We start from the raw sequence: 18,999 nt of genomic DNA on the forward strand, positions 1-18,999 counted from the left end.
TTTTTTTTTTTTTAAATGGTCAGGGGAGGGTTTTGTATGTCATCTGTTTTTGTTTTGTTTTTTCTTGATCTTGCATGACACTAGCTTTTCCTGTTTTGCTTCTTGTTCCCCCTTCAACTTCCCAGTCGCCAAAGGATGCCTCGCCCTTTTTGCCTTTTTCTCCTCCAGATGTCACTTTGAAGACAACCACTTCAGACTATGTGTACATTCAAGCCCCTTTCCCGCAGTCAGTGACTGGATCATGCTTTGGTGTTGACAAACCTAGGGGGCTCCTTTTTTCTGGTGGTGATTATAAAATAGCTTTAGGTTTTCTGCCAGCCTCCTCAGCTCTCCTTCCTGCAGTTTTTGTCAGGCTGCTCTAGCTTACCATGAAGGCTTATGGCAGATTGCTTACTAGGTTTTGATATTTTGTCTTTTTCACCTAGTTACTTTGAAGTCTGGTCATTCTGCAGTGTCTAGTTCTGTGGAAGGCATGATGTGTGTGTAGTTTTATTTGTTTTTCTTATCGCTCTGTATTGTTTGTAGAGGATATATGGGGAGACGCAAATACTGGCAGCTGCTACCCAGCTATCTGGAAGCTCTCAGGCGAGTTTTTAACCCTCTGAGCTTAGTTTCCTTTTATGTAAAATGGGAATAATAATTATACCCACTTGATAGAGATTTCATGAAGGATAAATGAGACAACATTTATGAATTGTTTAGAACACTGTCGGTCACATAATGCCCAAAAATCATTAGTTGTCATTACGATTATGTTGTGGATGCGGTATCTGCTTGAGTACTACTGTGGATACTGCTTTGAAAATAAAATACCTGATATTATCTAAAGTTGACCCCTCCTGTACTACTGTGTACCCCATCTTCTGCCTTTTCATGGACTGTGCTCCTATAGCTGTGCTTAGCTTCTGCATCATCTGTTCTCTTTTTTTACTGACTTCTTCCTGTTGTCATGCAAAGTAGGCTAAGTAAAACCCATCTTAAAAATAATCTTTCACTGACTCATTTCCCCCTCTAACGCCATACCGTATTTCTCTGCTCCCTGTCATAGTAGAACTCTTCTAAAAAGTTGCCTATACTAATGGTCTCCATTGTCACATCTCTCGTTCTCTCCTTAAGCCACCCACTTTTATCCCCCTTACTCTATGGAAATGGTTCTTACCAAAGTTACTTTTCACCGCTATCTTTTCAAATCCAAGCATTACTTCTGTCCTCACCCTACAGTAGCACGTGACCTGGTAAACCACTCCCTTTTTTGTTATTGTTGTTTTAAATGATTATGAAATCCTTCAAACCTAAGAGTACTAAAAATAATAGAATGAGCATGTGTATTTGCCATCTAGTTTTAAGAGTGAAAATGATCAATTCAGTTGAAGCCCCTGTCTCCCTTCCTGTGCTTCCAGATGTAGGCACTATAGTGAATTGGTATTAATTTTTCCCACATTTGTTTTGTACTTTTGCTACATATATGTTTTCTTATATAATATGTAGTGGTTTCTCATGTTTTTAACCTCCATATTCAAAAGATTATTCTTAAATATCTTCTTCTGCAACTTGTTCTTTTTCTTCAGCATTTTGTTATGAGAATCATTCCTGTTGCCATGCATGATCCTAGAATGTTTATTTTCACTATTGTATATAGTGTTCCATTGTATGAATAGACTACAATTTATCCATTATCTTGTAGGTGGACACTGAAGTTGTTTCCACTTTTCAGTTGTTACAAACAGTCCTTTCAGGAACATTCTTATAGGTATCTCATCAGGTGTGTTTCTGTTTAGTAATGCCTAGAAGTCGAGTTTCTGGGTTACAATGTATCTAACTAGACCCTTCTTTTGAAACACCTTATTCTAGGCTTCTATGATGCTACACTTGTCTGGTTTTCATGTTCCTTCATAGGTCAGGCATTCTCAATCTAATTTTCTGGATCCTCATTCTCTCTTGCAGTCTATATTTTAGTATCCTAGGTTTTGTCTTTGGCTCTCTTCTCTATACTCCCAATTTCTGGCTTTGAATTACTCTAATTTATCCCTCATTCTGATTTTTTAGCGAATGCAATCCAGCCATCCCCACTGCTTTGCTTCAAGTCCTTCAGAGGCCCCCTGCAGCCTCTAAAGTCCACATTCTGGATCATGGACAAAACCATTAAGGATTAGCCCCGTGCATCTCAACTCCTACCTCTTCTCCAAAGGACCCTGACGACCATTTCTCCTGCAGGCTGGGCCTTTGCACAGCCGATTTGGGCTGTTCATAATTTTCTTTCCCCTTTCTCCTTAGCTGCCTGGTAAACTTTTGCTCATTTTAAAAGATGATTCAAAAATGTCCCCTTTTCAGGGAAGCCTTCCATGGCACATTCAGGCACAAGTAAGAAATTCCTGCTTGGTGTTATAACAGTTTGTTTATCTCCATTATACTACTCGATTCATTTCTCCAGCGAATATTTACAGATGGCCTACTATATGCTAGCTAGAAACTGTTTTGAACGTTGGGGATAGAACAGTAAACAAGACCCACAAGGTTCTCATTTTCAAGGAGTCTACATTCCAGAGGGTAGGAAAGAGAAAGAAACACGTAAACAGACAATATTATTTTCGGTAGTGATAAGTGGTACCAAGATGAAAAGTAAAGGCAGACAATGTCGTTATATGGTGGCGAGCGTGTGTGGGGCAAGCAGGTGGAGATTGGCAGGACATTTCAGATTGCATGGGGGCTGTTTGAGTTGAGCCCTGAAGGATAAGAAGGAACCAGCCATGCAGCCATCTGAAAGAACATTCTAGCCAGAAGCAACAGCGAGTACAAAGGCCCCGGAGCTAGAATGAGTTGGGCATGTTCAAGGAACGGAAAGCCCTGTGAGGCAGGAGCCTCATGAGTAGGGGAAAGGGATGCTATAGGAAATAAAATCTAAGAAGTGGACAGGGCCAGGTCACCCAGCGCCTTATGGGAAAGATTTGTTGATTTTAAATCTAGTGGGAAAGCATTGGAAGATGTTATCACTCTAGAATTATCACTCTGGCTGATATGAGGAGAATTATAGGACAAGAGGGAGAGCAGACACCAGTTAGGAGGTGTTGCTGTAAGTGGAAAATGTTGGCATCTTGGATTACTGTGGTATTTGTAACGTCCATGGAAATAAATAGAATGACTTATGATACATTTGGGAGGTAGGCTTCCAGGACGGGCTGATGGATTAGATGGGTTGGTTTTAAGGAGGGATGGATCAAGAAAAGGACTTCTTGGCTTTTCTTGAGTAACTGGTTGTCATTTACTCACGTGTGGATGACTAGTGGTGGTGGCGGTGATGAGAAGTTCTGTGGGGGAGGAATGAAAAGTTACATTTTAGCTATTTCATGTTGGATATTTCTCTTAAGACTGCCAAGTATATGTGGCAGGAAGGCAGCTGGATAGATCACTCTAAAGGTTAGGGATTGTCGTAGTCTTTTGGGGCTGCCATAACAAATTACCAGAGACTGGGTGCCTTACACAGTGAACATTTGTTTCTCTAAGTTCTGGAGGCTGGAAGTCTGATATCGGGGTGCATGGATGGGTTCTGCTGAGGGCCGTCTTCCAGGTTTCAGACAGCCACTTCCACATGTATTATCACATGGTAGAAAAAGGGGGAGGGGTACTTCTGGCCTCCTCATAAAAGGGCACTAATTAGGCTCCACCCTGAAGACCTAATTACCTCCTAAAGGCCTCACCTCCTAAGACCATCATGTTGGGATTAGATTTCAGCATATGATTTTTGGCGGGACGCCGATATTCAGTCCATAACAGGGATGGAGATGGATAATTTTCGGAGTCACCAACTTATTGATTATATTTTAAAGCTATGAGGCTGAATAAAATAACTCAAGAGTTTGAGTGTAGATGGAGAGAGGAGAGAGCTGGTAGAGCTTTGGATGCCACATTTAGAGAATGAGAGCTAGAGATGTAAGAGGGAGTCAAAAATGACAATAGAAGGAAGGGAGTAGTAATCGTGTCATGCTGCTTAGACTGTGATGAAGGCACAGACGTGACTGCTGGATTTGACTCCCTGGAGGTCATTGTGACCTTGGCAAGAGTACGTTTAGGGCATTCCAGTGGTCAGAACTTACCTTGTTACTTTAACTGCTTTTGTATCTCTCCTGTAAAGCCTGTGCGAGTCCTATTTATTTTTAGGGTTTACCAAATAGTAGGTGGTGAATAAATGTTTGCCTACAGTTTTGAATTTTACAGTTCAGTTTAAAGAATAATATACTGTTTTATCCTCATTTAGAATGCTTTTAGACCATGGACGCTTCCCACCAGTTTGTATCAGTTCAAGGAGGATAGTCATGTGAATAATAAATTAAAGAAAACACAAAATGAGAGAAGCAAATCCATTTTAATAGAGGTTCACAGTGCATCCTGAAGCCATCATGCTGTAGGTGAAACGGCCTTGCTTTGGATTCAGAAGGCCTGCCTCAGGCTCTGGCCGCATTGCTTGGCCTCGCTGAAGGTGTTGGCAGCAAGTCCCCACCCCCAATCTCTGGGTCGCACTTCCTCAGCTGTCATATGTGGATAACGTTAACAAATTCCTCTTACAGGATTTTCATGAGCAGCAAATGAGCTAATGCACAAAGTAAAAAGATACTCTGTAAGTGCTATTTTTTTTTTTTGGTAAAAATAATTGGATTATCCATTTTAGTACAGACTTGTATATTAGATCAGACTGTCATAAAATTCATATTTAGGCAGTGGCATATGAATGGCAACAAGTTGGGGGAGGACACAGATCACTGGAAAATGTGATACCTTTCCAGAAATATGTAAGAAATTAATTCTTCTGGCTGTTTCCTTATCTTTCCCAGATAAATATCTGACTTCTGTTAGAACTGAAGAGTACAGTCTCTTATTTTAAAATCAAGTAATCAGATCTAGCGAGCTAATTGTCTGTTTACCCCAGTGTTGCATATACCTAAAAGAATAAAATGTGGTGCTTTTTTTTTTTTCTATTTAAAAAAAAATAAATATATTAACTCGACAAATTTTCCCCATGGTGATTACCCATTTCATCTTACTTCCAGGGTAAAAATCATGGTAAGAAACTCCGAAATTACTATGCAGCCAACAGCTGTCCCCCTCCAGCCAGAGTGAGCAATGCGGTAGAGCCTGTGGCTACTCCAGCTGTCCCGGTTCCTGCACAGGTGAGATGCGTGTCAGGGTGGCAGCACACGTGGTCGTGGATGACATTTGTGAGACCGCCCATCAAGGCTCAGTTGGGCAAATAGTCTTGAAAGGTTCCACTTGGCGCTTTTAACTCTTTGAACTATAGTGCTGGATTCAGTGCATGCCAACATCCATGAACCTTGAGATTTCTCATTGGCTTTGGTTGTGATACATGAAATGATGAAACAAATACTGTTTCATGAGTCTCTCTATGCATTTCTCAAAATTCTGGGTTAAATGACCCTGAAGGTCTAGGTGAAGCTAGAATAAAAACCAACTAACTCTGAACAGAAAGAGATTTTAAAACACTTATGTCTTTGCAGTTAATACCATTTATTTCATGTTTTGCCTTCCAGCAAGAACAGCCTCTTGAGATTCCACCCCACCCACTAACTGCTTTTTTTAAGCTCTGTGCAGAAAACCCGTATAAACTCTTTCTGGTTGAGAGCAGAGTCCCTTTCACTCTTTGGAAGATAGAATGGGCCTTTCATGCAAGATATTCCTGTACTTGATTACTCTGAAATGTGGATTCTATTCCTTAATCTGTCTTTGAACTATTGTCTGTCCGTGGAACAATACAGTGGCCGTAAGCAATAACTAACGGAGTACTTACTATGCCAGGCACACTGCTAAGCACTTTTCATGCATTATTTCAGTCAGGGCCAGGTCTAGGGTACACTCGAGTTGAGTACAAAATTGAACGGAGAGACAAAAAAACTCAGTAGTCAAGATAAATATTTTAAAACTTCAAAATTAATGTAAAAAAAAATCAGCAGTGAACAAAGGTAAAAAACTTGAAGACAGGATGAGTGTTACTCATTTTCCTTTTGCCTCAGGCTGTACTATGGGTTGCCATGTCACTGTTACAGACCCTGTGTTTATTTAAAATTTTGAAATTATGTTCTTCATTGATTTTTTTGCATTAGGTTTGATTTGTAAAAATAGTCCATTAAAATGTTATTTATCTTGATTGCTGAGTTTTTCAGTAGTCTTTTAAATTTTGTGCCCATGGCACGTGCCTGCCTTATCTCATTCTGGCCCTGGCCCCTGACTTCATGTCATGCTTGCACTAACTTAGAGGTCTACTTATATCTCTTAGGACTGACGCAAAGTGTAATCCACGGGGCCAGCAACACCGGTCTCACCTAGAAGTTTATTAGAAGCTCAAGTGAGCTAAGTCACTTTTCCCTGGAGCTACAAGTTTTGTAAGGTGGTGGTGAAGAATCATTTTTGGACTTTAGACCTCTATTGCTACCACCATGGGATAATTTTACTTTTCTGAATGTCAGTGTTCTAATACTTATAGATAGCAATACCAGCTATTCCTCCATCCTCATGAATTCATGGGGGTACATGAGATACATTAAAAACAGAATCTGAGGAAAGGAAAATTCCCAGAGAGACCTTCAGGTGGTGTTGTTGTCACAGTCCTCATTCTTGAAGGCTGCTCCAGAACTGGATGGCTACTCCCTCTTGGGGACCATTTTTCTGCCAGCTCCACCCTTCCGGGCAAACAGTCTTCGTCTGTTTTCATTGCATGAGCCTTTTGTGATTTTTGAAGACAGCTATCCTGTCCTCAGAAAATCTTCCCTTCTAGGTGAAACAGTGTGATTTCCTTCAACTGATAAGTTATGCTTTCCAGACTCTTGTATATTTATTGTCCTCCAGGCAGAATCTAGTGTGTCATTTTTTGTTAACCCACAATAATTATTGAGTGCATATTATCTTCTAGGCACTGTGTTAGATTTCCCGTAACTCCTTATTTCCCAACCTGAATACAGTTGTCTGGATCCTCTGATTATTTTTCCCTAATTATATCACATCTGTAGCTAAGTTGTAGACTCTTTGAGGGTAGGGGCTCGTTTTTTAGTATATGTCTGTATATAGCTTCAGCATTAGGTGGCAAGCCCTACGAACAGTAGGCATTCAGTAAAATACTTGTTGATAGATTCTGAGCAGGCTTTACTTTTTCTGTTAATGTGACTAGGCCTTAACTATACTACCCTAAATCTTCCATGCTGGGTTTTTAAACTTAAAAAAAAAAAATTCATCAATGGAAATAGCAATGAGACAGTCATCTGTTAGGTACATTGGTGATTATCATGCAAAAACGTGATTAAGTGTCTTCTAACTTTTTTTTTCTTTAATGAATTATTTCCTTTCCTTATAAAGCTGAGTGTTTGTGATCATGCCCTAACTTTTGGTTATTTTCCAACTCTTCAAAGGAACTTTGAGGAGAAGGAGGGAGTAAGATCCAGTTTTTTTTAACCTTGTTTCTTGTGTCTTTGATGTCAGGTTGGCTCCTTTAAGCCGGGAGGCAGAGTGATCCTGGCCACAGAGAACGATTACTGTAAGCTCTGTGATGCCTCCTTTAGTTCTCCGGCTGTGGCTCAGGCTCACTATCAAGGGAAGAATCATGCCAAGAGACTGCGGCTGGCGGAAGCTCAGAGTAACTCATTCTCGTAGGTATTGCCGTTTTCTCTGAGGCCACAGTGTTGTGTGAGACTGACTGTCTTTAGAGAGAAGGAGTTGAAAGGGATCCCTGTTTAGAAGCCTCACTCTTTAAAAATTTCTTTTCTCCAGGGACTCCTCAGAGGCCGGTCAACGGCGGACCCGGAAAGAAGGGAATGAGTATAAGATGATGCCTAATAGGAGAAATATGTATACAGTGCAGAATAATTCAGGTATCCTGTGGATTTCCACATACCTTGGCTGCATCCTGCAAGTGGTTTCCTTTATTTTCATTTCTTTTAATGGTAATAGAGAGCCCTGAGAATTTGGAGTTAGCTATTGTTTTGTTTGGTCTGGTGGCTTTTCAAGCTGGTGTTTATTTCGGGTCTGATTTATTTACTTATTTTTCTATTTAGGATATTATTTATTTTGATTTTAAGCTATATGTTTATGCTTTAAGGTCTCTTATCATAGTCCCTTTATATTTTTTCTGATATTTGCCATCTGAGAAATGTAAAATGCATTATACAAATGGGTTATTTGGTTTAAAGTTGCACCATGTTAAATCCCCATTTATTGGGGAACATAAAAAAAAAACCCCAGAAACATTATAGCAGTGGTATAGGGTAGTGAATTAGAGTTCCCTGGGGGAGTTTTTACAAAATGCACATGCCCGCACCGAGACTTAGAGGTTTTCAATCAGTAAACAGGGAGTAGGACCCAGACATGTGTGCTTTGGAAATGCTTCCTCAGTGATCCTGATACAGACCTTCAATTCAGAAGTACCAGTTTATAGGACTGTCTTCTGCATATTTTGATTATCTTCAGTAGGGACAGTAGGACTGAGCAGTGCCCTCATCCTCCCCCTACACCAGCCTCCAATGAATACACATACCAGCACAGGTCATTCACGTGAACAATAAAATAAACAAAAAACAAAGAAAGTTAATTGGAAAGGTATGAGAAGCATAGAAAAACAGGAACATATAGAAAGCACAGTGTAATATAATTAATAAAAGTCTAAATATATATCAGTAATTATGATGAATGTAAATTTACAGAAGTTCCAGTTAAAGGAAAAAGAGTATAAGATTAGATTAAAAAAAATTAGCTGAAATGAACCTAGAGAGCTGTGTTAATATTAGATAAAATAAACTTTAGGACAGAAGGCAGTTCAGATTGTGTTTTCTGACTAGAGTACAATTAAGTGAGTGGTCAATAGCAAATATAAAAGCCACAAAATTTTCATTTGTTTGGAAATTTAAAAACAGTTCTAAATAACTCATGAGTGAAAGAAGAAATCATATTGGATATTAAAAATTCTTAGAACCAAATAGTAGTAAAAATATATCAAATTTGTAGGATGCAATGAAAGTAATATTTTGAGAAATGCCTTAAATTAATAAGCTAATAGTACAACTTAAGAAGTCAGTTATATAAAAAAGAATAAAATAAAATTATCAGTAATTTCAACATTTTTGTATGTCATTTCAATCTTTATATATTTTTAAAAATAAAAATGTGATTAAACTTTGTGATATTCTTGTTTTATTAATAGCATATTATAAACACATTTTCATGTAATTAAAGAGTTTTCATTATTTTTCCATTGCAGTCATTTCGATAATTTTTCAAATTGTATTTTTGGATCTCTCCTTTCCCCATATCTACCTCCCTCCCCCAAAACTTTTATAAATACTGATGAAATAAATGTCTTTGTTTATAAATCTCTATGTAAAAATTCTTAATATTTTCTTAGGATAATTCTTAGAAATAGAATTTTTAGATTAAAGAGTTAGCATAATTATAAAACTTTTCATATGATGCTTAGAAATTATTTGTTAAATTGTATTCACTTTTCAGAGACATTGTCATTTAGAGTTTGGGTTTGGCTCTCCAGTAACCTTTCTGACAATAGTTGGAGGAATCATTTTAGCTTTTAGATTGAATGTGTATAAAATTGTAATTTAAAAAAATCCATTAACTTCACTTTCATTTAAAGCTAATAATCTCTGAGTTTAATAATTTGAATTTAGTCAACAGTGATAATGGATCAGACCATCGTCATTCACTTAGTGACTCTGTTGAAGTGAATACATTATCTTTGTCTCTTGCTTTCACAGGCCCGTATTTCAATCGCCGCTCTCGGCAGAGAATCCCGCGTGACCTGGCCATGTGCGTCACTCCAAGCGGCCAGTTTTACTGCTCAATGTGTAATGTTGGGGCTGGCGAAGAGATGGAATTCCGGCAGCATTTAGAGAGCAAGCAGCATAAAAGCAAGGTGTCTGAACAGCGGTACAGGAATGAGATGGAGAATCTGGGTTATGTATAGTGATTGCTGTATTCAGATAGAGCAGCTCAGCCTGCCTGCTGTTTGCCTTCTGTAAACATGCCTTGCTTTGTGGTCCTTTTGACATGAGTACATTCCTCTGCTTAATGTTAATACGTGTCACCTGCAGTGGTACCATGAGGTGTCAAAACTGGGGCAGGAAAACAACGTACTTCTTAGGTCATGATGTTTTTTCAGATCAGTTGTGCTGAGTTAGAGCATGTGACCTACCTACCCCGTGAGAAATAATTTTTTATCTTGAACAAGTTCTGGTCAATTAGTAGCCTGACCACTTAGAGCTTTAACTATTTAAACATTTCATCTTCTTTTGCAATTTTAGTTTTATGTCCTGTTAAGTAAAGAATTTTACTGAGTTCTTACTTCAGATCGTAGTAAAAACATGTGAGCAGAGATTTCAGTTTCCAAGGCTTCTTTGGAACCACCACCTCAACTCAATGCCTTGTCAGTAGGTTGTACTATTATCAACTGCATTCGGGTTTTTCCCAGGACGTGTTCCCCTTTATCATGTCCTCCCATTATTGAAATGCAAGTTTTCTTGGATTCAAACACTTCCAATGTGCTTGTAGACTTCCAAACAGTGAAACATCATTTCCAGTTATGGCTTTCACACATTTAAATGCCACTTTCTTCCCTCCTCTTCCCTCTTCCCCTTTCAGTTGAATTAAGTTTGTCTAATAAGCTCATTTCATTCTCCAGCTATGTTATGGGCTTTCCAAACCCTGCATTTAAATATCCAGTGAATTTAAGATAGATATGATATTTTAAAAAATATATTTTTCAGCTGGTTTTAGAAAATGTAAAATTGACTTTTTCAATTTAGAGTTACTTCATTGATAATAACATGTACTTATATGATGGTCTTAATCATAAGTTTAGATCTCTTGATATTTAGTTTGGCAGATTTTTTAGATGATAAATGGATTCTTACATTTTACTTACGTTCCTCTCAGTCTTTCTAGTTTGTTGGCTCTCCTGAAAAATACTACTACCTTACGGTTTCATAGATAGAGAGGAATGAAAAAAGTTAATCAAATTTCAGTGTCATTTCCAGTAGAAAAATACATGAACTTTCATTTCATTCTTTGTAATTCAGCTTCCTTAAAGCTAATAGAAGTACATTATAGGTTACTTGGTATCTGATAATTACAACAGTATTATTATTTTTGTATTTTGTTTTTAAAATAAAGCTCTAGTGTATGTCTATGTTAAGTAATGGAGTATTCTATGAACTTTCATTAACCGTATTTTATCTACTTACTATATTTACATGGATAAGACCGGTGCTCATCCATACTTCTTTTGAAAGGCCATATAGAAGTTTATATAGAGCAGTATCTTTGCACTATAAGTATCTTTGGATGCTTATATTACTAATTAAAAAAAAAAAAACGCTCCTGTTTTTTCTTGAGAATCCTATACAGAGAGATGGGGAGAAGGGAAGTCATAATTATGATTCCTGTCCTTTAGTACTTCTAAACATTTTTGTAATCTAGACCCATATTTAAAATTCAATTTTGTGATTAACCTCTGGTACAGTATCAAGTTATTCTTCTGTTGAAGTGGTGGTTTCTGAAAAGTAGAATTATTTAGTAAATTTTTTTTCTTTCAAAGACAAAAGAATGAAATAATGTTCTATTGAGAGTCTATCTAGACCTGTGACTCTTAGTATAATAACCCTTTGTACATTAACCTATAAAGTACAATTGATTAGTTTAGAGCTTATTTTATTGGTCAGTAGGTTATTCATTTTGCTGCTAGGACAATTTTTTGGTAGACGTTAATATTACAGTGCTGGCCACTTGGTTCTGTAATTATTTCAAAATCTCATTTTTTCTCTCCATATGTGTATTTATATACATATACACACATACATATATAAAACTACATATATATATATGTGTGTGTGTGTATATATATATATGTAGTTTTATGTGATACCATAGAGAAGATTTTATTGAATCCTTGTTTCAGATCACAGTAAAAAAAATTGTGGATAAGAATTTACATTTTGTAAAAGTGGCATTCATCCATTTTGTTTGTTCTTTGCAAATAAAGTTGAAGGAAGAGTTTCCCTCACTCTCCCCACTTAACAATTTCATTATGAATACATAAAAAGCAGTGGATTTAAGGCCTTGATGTTTACATCTGGCCTTGCGTATTCAGGTTTCCAGTCTCCCAGTGCCCTTAATGGATGTTATGAATGCATAAACGCATTTTCTTTAAAAAAAAAAAAAGGTTAGATTTATATTGTTATTTCTTACTATATTTCTTTGCACTAAAAAAGAGCTATGTGTTTGTTTTATATGACACTTTAGATACCATATTGCCTACAATAACTCAGTTTGTTCCTTAATTTCCAAACTCTACGAAGTTGGTAAATAACCTCCATGATTATTTATAGAGGTTTCATACACAGCCCCCTCCCCAACCCCGCTCCCCACCACAAATCTCTATGACAGTGGGTTGCGTTTTAGGCTTGTTAGCTTGCAATATCCTCCTGTGTTCCATAGGTGAAGCAGAGGGTGACAGAGGTTGTCAGAAAGGAAATGCCCAAAGAAATACATCTCTGCATGGTACAGTTTTTCTAACTTATGCGTTCCTTATCCACAGTGTTTTTTCCCTGTCAAAAAAGGTTGTTGTTACTACTGCAGTCAGTAATATGTAATTTCTGTTGATTTCATTGTGTGCAGTCCAGTCCTGCTCTGTAACGTGCTTTAGAATTTGCACCCCGTGCTCCCCAAGAGTCATGTTACTATCTTTTATATGCTGTGTACAAGGATGGACAGAGACCTAAACAATGGAAAACCTTTAGTCAATTAAATTAAGTAGATTTCGGTCATCATGTGCCAGAAGAAATGGCATCCAGGTCTCTTTTTTCTGTGAATATCTTTGTGTAAGTTGTCATTCAAAAGCAATGTTAGAAGATGACAATTCTCTTCTAAGATATTGAAGGCAAGAACTTGTAAAGGAAAAATTCTATGTTCCAATTAAAAGATTGGATTGCATATGCCTTCGAAGTGGTTTTTTTTCTCCAAAAAACTAAGCTGCAAAACTGAGTATGCCATGTAATCCTTTTGACTCCACACTGAACAGAAAATACTTTGGTCTCATCTTTGTATATCATGTATTGCAACTTGTAAATATGTGCATGTTGTTTATTACATTTGTCTGCCTGTCTCTTATTGCACTGAATCTATAAGTAAATATGTTTTTATACCGTCCACTTTGAAAAAGTTCCTCCTCCAGCTTCCTCACTCTTTCCCCATCTAATGCGTTGGTACACGTAGAAAACCATTTAGGATTTTTGAAACCCTGAGATTGAATGAAGAGTCGTGGCAATCTGAGATCATTCTTATGTCCCTCTGACGTAAACAGTTAAAAGGCAGCACAAGCTCTTCCACCTTATTTACAGAGCTGTTCTACAGCACGGATGTAGTTGCTGTAGCTACACTTCGTCAAGGATAAAAAGATGTGTGTGTGTGTGTATATATATATACACACTATACATATACACACACAATACATATATATGTATATACCTATATGCATATATATTCTTTAAATATATATAAATCTTTTAATGTATATATCTTTAAACATCTCTATAAATTCTTTAAATATATATTTTGAATTATATATATGTATATAATTATATATACATATATATATATGTGTGTGTATATATATATATATAATTCTTCCTCTGTAGATAGATTTTAAGGATTAGCTGTGGGATTTATGGCTCCTTCACTCCTGAATTGACGGAGACTGAGCAACGACAGTTTGAGGACCATTCAGTGACCTATGTAAAATGTGTTTGCTTGTATCAGGAGTGACATGTAACCGTTTGGCGTAGTATCCTCTTCAGAGAGGCCTAGGAATGGTAGATTTGAAACCCAAACTATTTTCTTTCCTCAATGTTGGAACTTAGGCTGGAAGTACTCTGTAAAGGACTTGGTGAGGCATATACCAAGGACAACAGAGCTGCTTTAGAAATAGAAAAATATTTTGTCCGTATAGACAAAAGTGTAATGCAGGATGTTGAAGAGCTGTTTAAAAAATATTCTATCTTACCAACTTTTTTTTTTTTTTACTTTTTATCAGCCAAATCACTGCAGCAGTTTCACATGTAATGAATGTTTAGTTGTTGCTTTTTTTTTTTTTTTGGTGGTGGATTTCTACCATTGTGAGTTATTACTCTCAATCTAACAGAATAGACAAATAGCTGTGTAAACAGCTTCTCAAAAGATATTTCTACTGATAGCTGTTTGACATTTTCTTCCTATCATAGGTGGGAGGACTATTTGTAAACTCCCTTTCTGGGTAGCTACCAAAAAAAAAAAATACTGGCATATGGTCCCTTGTGACCCTGTCTCCATTAAGCCCAGAATATGAGTGCCTTTAGCAAGATTTTAGCATTTCACAGAAGAAGAGATGATAGAATTATTGCGATTAATCAAAATTCATTAAACAGGATCTTGGAATAGCAAAGATCTGTGTGAATTCTGTGTTCTACATCTTTTTTTTTTCTTAGTGCAATCTCAATTTGTTATTAATAAAACTGTTATCATTATTCATCAGAAACCATACACCCTGAAAATGAATCCAATTGTTCCAGGCTGGCAACAGTTTTTTTACTTTTCACCTTTGTCTGTATTACATTTATATTTAGTGAATGGTGGTGTCATGGGTTGGGAAGAGCTTGACACCGATGTTTGGAAAAACTTCATTTCAGTGGTCTTTTTCAAACTTGTCTCTTCTGTAGAGAGGAGAATATTAGGTATTTGCAAATGAAGTATGTGAAGAGATTGTCATGCACAGTAATTATTAATTGCATTACTTTGTCTCTACATTAAAAAAAAGCATCTTCACAAATCAGGTTTGAGGCATTTTAAACCAAAATTTCCCCTACTTCAGATAATTTCTAAATCCTGAGAACCTTGAATTTTTAAAACACAATGCTAAATTAATTTTATTGTAGAAATATTTACATTTTACTTAATATTTTATTTTGAAAATTTTCAAACACATAATCAGAGTTAGAAAAGGTTTACAATACACCCACCACTGGATTCTACAATCAATATTTTACTGTACTTGTATTACCACATACCTGCCCATTGCTCTATTCATCCATCAATCCACAAAGTTTTTAAAAATATACATTTCATGTACATTTCAGACAGTACATTTCCCTTAAACACCTCAGCATAGGTGTCATTACCCAGAGTTTAATATTTGTTTCAATATTAGTATCTTTTAAAAAGCAGTGTCTCAATCCTAAGTTTAGATCATAAGTTTCTTGAACTCATGCAGTTCATAACCTGAGCCAATTAGCATATGTTTTTTCTCCTGTGGACTTCAGCCTTCCAGTTTCTGTTTTTTATATGCTTAGAGGGAGGGAAGACAACTTTAAAACTGAAGTTTTCTGGTGTTGGTCATTTTAAATGCTGAGTTGTCATTTTTAAAGTTTCACGATAAGAATTTTTTATTTGTCCCTCTTGTTATGATGTATTTTTGCTGAACTATGCAGCTTCTTTAAAAACTGTAAATTACTAATTGGGTTTTTTAAAAATCAGCTTATACCTCATTTCAATCTACTGCTGCTTTTCTCAATGTTATCGCATTTTCTTTTACTACTTTCACCTGTTCTGCCAGACAGTCTAGAGGAGTACAGTCAAACCCATAAATGATTAGCTGTTTTAAACAACTCTAGAAGAGCAGATTAAGTAGTCTAGAAAGTTAAAACCATTAATTTATCTAAAGCCTTTGCATTCCCTGAGAATGATACTTGCCCATGCTTCCTCTAGCCATAATTAGCAGGATTGAAAATGATTGTACTGTACAATGAATTGTTGAGATCGTGAGCCTTAGTAACCATCTTTAGCTTTCGTACTGTTTAGAATTTTTTTTGACATGCCTTTATTATGTCAATTACTTATGGACAAATAATTTAATTGACTTGCTCCAGGGCATGAAGGTGCAATGAATTGAAACTTCAATGTACTTGACTCATATTCTTGTGCTAGTTTGATAAGATTCATGGCTTCTAAAATAACTGAACACTTACTTCCTTTGGGGCCCTTAAAATGAATATGTGCATTTTTACTAATTAGACTTGCATTTTCAGGCATTTCATCATTTTTTGAACTTACAGATCTTTTCATGGTCATAGTTCCTCATTAAGCCAATGCAATTGCTAAAAAACAAAAATCTCATTTCACTATTCAATACTAACTAATGTAGGTTTGATCAGATTTATTTTTACATTTCAGTGACATTCATGATTCATAACTCTTTATATGTAAGTGCTTAAGTGACCCCCTCACTAGTGAAAATAAATGTTCTGTATCACTGATTATATGTATATTCTCTACACAATATATTTTTTTAAGGAAAAGTAACCCCAGGTGTCAGGATGAACGATGTTATCCTAGGGCAAAGCACATACAAAGTTTATTTCTACTCTGCAAATCTGGCATTTGTGGGAACAAAACTCTTTCAGAGTGGCTGGTCATTGTTTGCCTCCTTTTGGTACTTGAGCACCTTTCTGTGGTTTGTAAATCCATATGTCATTTTGTAAGAATTTCATGTTGATTCTGTGTTAATTGGTGTTCACCTTGTGGTATCCTCGGTTGCCCATAATAATTTAGTTTGGGTATGGTATCTGCTTTGAAATGCCTTACTAGAGTTGTCAGACTGCTCTAAAGCATTCCGTGTATGTATCTGCTAGGACAATAAATTGCCTCTCTTGGGTGTATGCTCTCGATCCAGAAGCAAAACTGAATTTGCTTGCACTCTTAAGGTTGCATTTTAGTGCAGTTATTGTTTAAATTACAGAATAAAATCCTAGAAAACCAAGGGAGACTTTAGAACCCTTCATTTAATGGCATGGCAAACTTAAGACAGCTTTTGCTATTTGAACAATGTCTCTGGTTAAAAGATATAGCTAAAAAATGCCAGCCAAAACTGTATGAAATTGGGGCTGTTTCCTAAAACTTTCTCTGACTGTCCTACAGGGTTTTCACATCTGTGTATGCTGGTGGGGCTAAGTGCCAGTCATTGCTTTGAAAATCTGTTTGTCTTCTGGGGCTACAGAAATGACAAAAGCGTCATGGGATAAAACCAATCAACTGTGAATTGTGAAATTGAAATTGCTCTTTTGGTTTTATTTTCTTCTGCATATTGAATATAGAAATCCAAAGGTTATTTAAAATTTACACTGCTTATGTTGATGGCTCATTTTGGCTGTGTATCCTCAATTATGTACTGATTCCTGATAAAGGCTTGATATTATAACAGGCATTTTGTGTTCAGTTTAATAAAACAGTTTTTGAGTCTTGTCTGCACATTATTTGGTTATGAGTTGGAGATCAAGGGAAAAAGTTACGTTGTCAGCACGGAGGTGTTTTTTTCGATGCTGATGCTCAATGGCTCTGGGTTCACCATTCATTAGTCTGCACATAATCTGCCATGGACTCTTGAAGTCACGTGGAATATTGTCAGCTCTTAGGCTTGCAGTACAATTGACCTAGCTGCCCACGCTACCCTACCCCCTCCCTACATGCCTGGAGTTAGCCTGGGACTGGAGTTCTCAATTTTATTGATATATTAAAAAAATTGTCTTCTCTTCATATTCTGAAAAAAGTTGAGCTTCGCAGGACTACTGCTTCTAGAAATAAACACAGTAACAGGCAAATGTGTTCTGACAATTAAGTTCGCAATACTTGTTGCAATGATGTTGCTAACCTCTTCTGATATCAGAGGTAGTATTCATTATGAATTTGTACCAGCTGGACAGCTGACCAAGTTTACTGTTTGGAAGTGCTGAAAAGGTTGCATGAAAAAGTTATTCGACCTGAACTGCTTGCCAACAACTCATCGCTCTTGCATCATGACGATGCACCAGCTCACACAGCACTGTCTGTGAGGGAGTTTTTAGCCAGTAAGCAAATAACTGTATTGGAACACCCTCCCTACTCACCTGATCTGGCCCCCAATGATTTCTTTCTTTACCCTAAGATAAAGGAAATATTGAAAGGAAGACATTTTGATGACATTCAGGACATCAAGGGTAATATGACGACAGCTCTGATGGCCATTTCAGAAAAAGTTGCAAACTTGCTTTGAAAGGTGGACTAGGCACTGGCATTGGTGCATAGCTTCTGAAGGGGAGTACTTCAAAGGTGACCGTAGTGATATTCAGCAATCAGGTATGTAGCACTTTTTCTAGGATGAGTTCACGAACTTAATTGTCTGACATTGTATACCCATTAATCTTTTGGTTATTTCACATATAAAATACTCATAATTAACATACATACAATATATTATCAGGATATGGTCATTTAAGCACTGGTTTACTGTATATCATGTGCTTTTCAGTTTAAATGCTCATTTAAAAAAATAGATTATAAACCTAGAAAGTACTGTTATGGTTTGTGTAATTGGGATGCAAGACACATACCCTTACTGTCATGGGAAAAATTCTAGTGTCTGCACAAAAAAAATAATGCTTCTGAATGAAGTGAACAGATCACACTGACTCTGTTTTAAAATACTCAAGGCATCAGCACATTTTATTAAACCATCTCCAAGAGATTTTTAGCTTCAAAGAAAGCCATGATAATGGGCAACAACAAAAATCTTAAAGCACTAGAGCTTTTCAGCTTTTTTTCAGGCATTTCTTAGGCTTATTCATTTCATTGAAAAATCTATTCAGGATCAAGTGCTGGGTGTTATCCCTTAAAATTGCCTATCTTTAAAAGAAGAGCAATGAACTTTCCCAATCTATTATAATTGATATAAGGTTATAAAGAGGTCAGAAATAGACTTTTTGTGATGTTCCCCCCCCCCCAAATTGGGGAATTGGGGAATGGGAACAGTGCTGGGAATTGGGGGAAGGGGAACAGACAAGTTGCTGTCCTTTTGTTCTTCAGTCTACTTGTGGAGGACGTTGCTTCACTGGCCCAAGTCAGCACCATCATTGCGCTCTTCCCGGGTGAGGCAGATCA

General features: G+C 36.8%; 1 protein-coding gene across 3 annotated transcripts in view; it reads left to right on the forward strand.

Annotated features, from left to right (window-relative positions):
• Window positions 1-12,990, forward strand: part of ZMAT3 (zinc finger matrin-type 3) — a 32,866-nt gene extending 19,876 nt beyond the window's left edge. For 2 of the 3 annotated variants that reach the window (XM_019626093.1, XM_019626094.1), the window contains 4 exons: window positions 5,043-5,162; window positions 7,480-7,646; window positions 7,768-7,868; window positions 9,759-12,990. In XM_019626093.1, coding sequence (XP_019481638.1) covers window positions 5,043-5,162; window positions 7,480-7,646; window positions 7,768-7,868; window positions 9,759-9,967 — 597 coding nt within the window. In that variant the 3' untranslated portion in view covers window positions 9,968-12,990. The remainder of the gene's footprint in view (window positions 1-5,042; window positions 5,163-7,479; window positions 7,647-7,767; window positions 7,869-9,758) is intronic. The other variant, XM_019626095.1, reaches the window with a different exon arrangement.
• The last annotated feature ends 6,009 nt before the right edge of the window (window positions 12,991-18,999 follow it).

This window comes from Hipposideros armiger, unplaced genomic scaffold (genome assembly GCF_001890085.2).
Source record: "Hipposideros armiger isolate ML-2016 unplaced genomic scaffold, ASM189008v1 scaffold_656, whole genome shotgun sequence".
Taxonomy (NCBI): domain Eukaryota; kingdom Metazoa; phylum Chordata; class Mammalia; order Chiroptera; family Hipposideridae; genus Hipposideros; species Hipposideros armiger.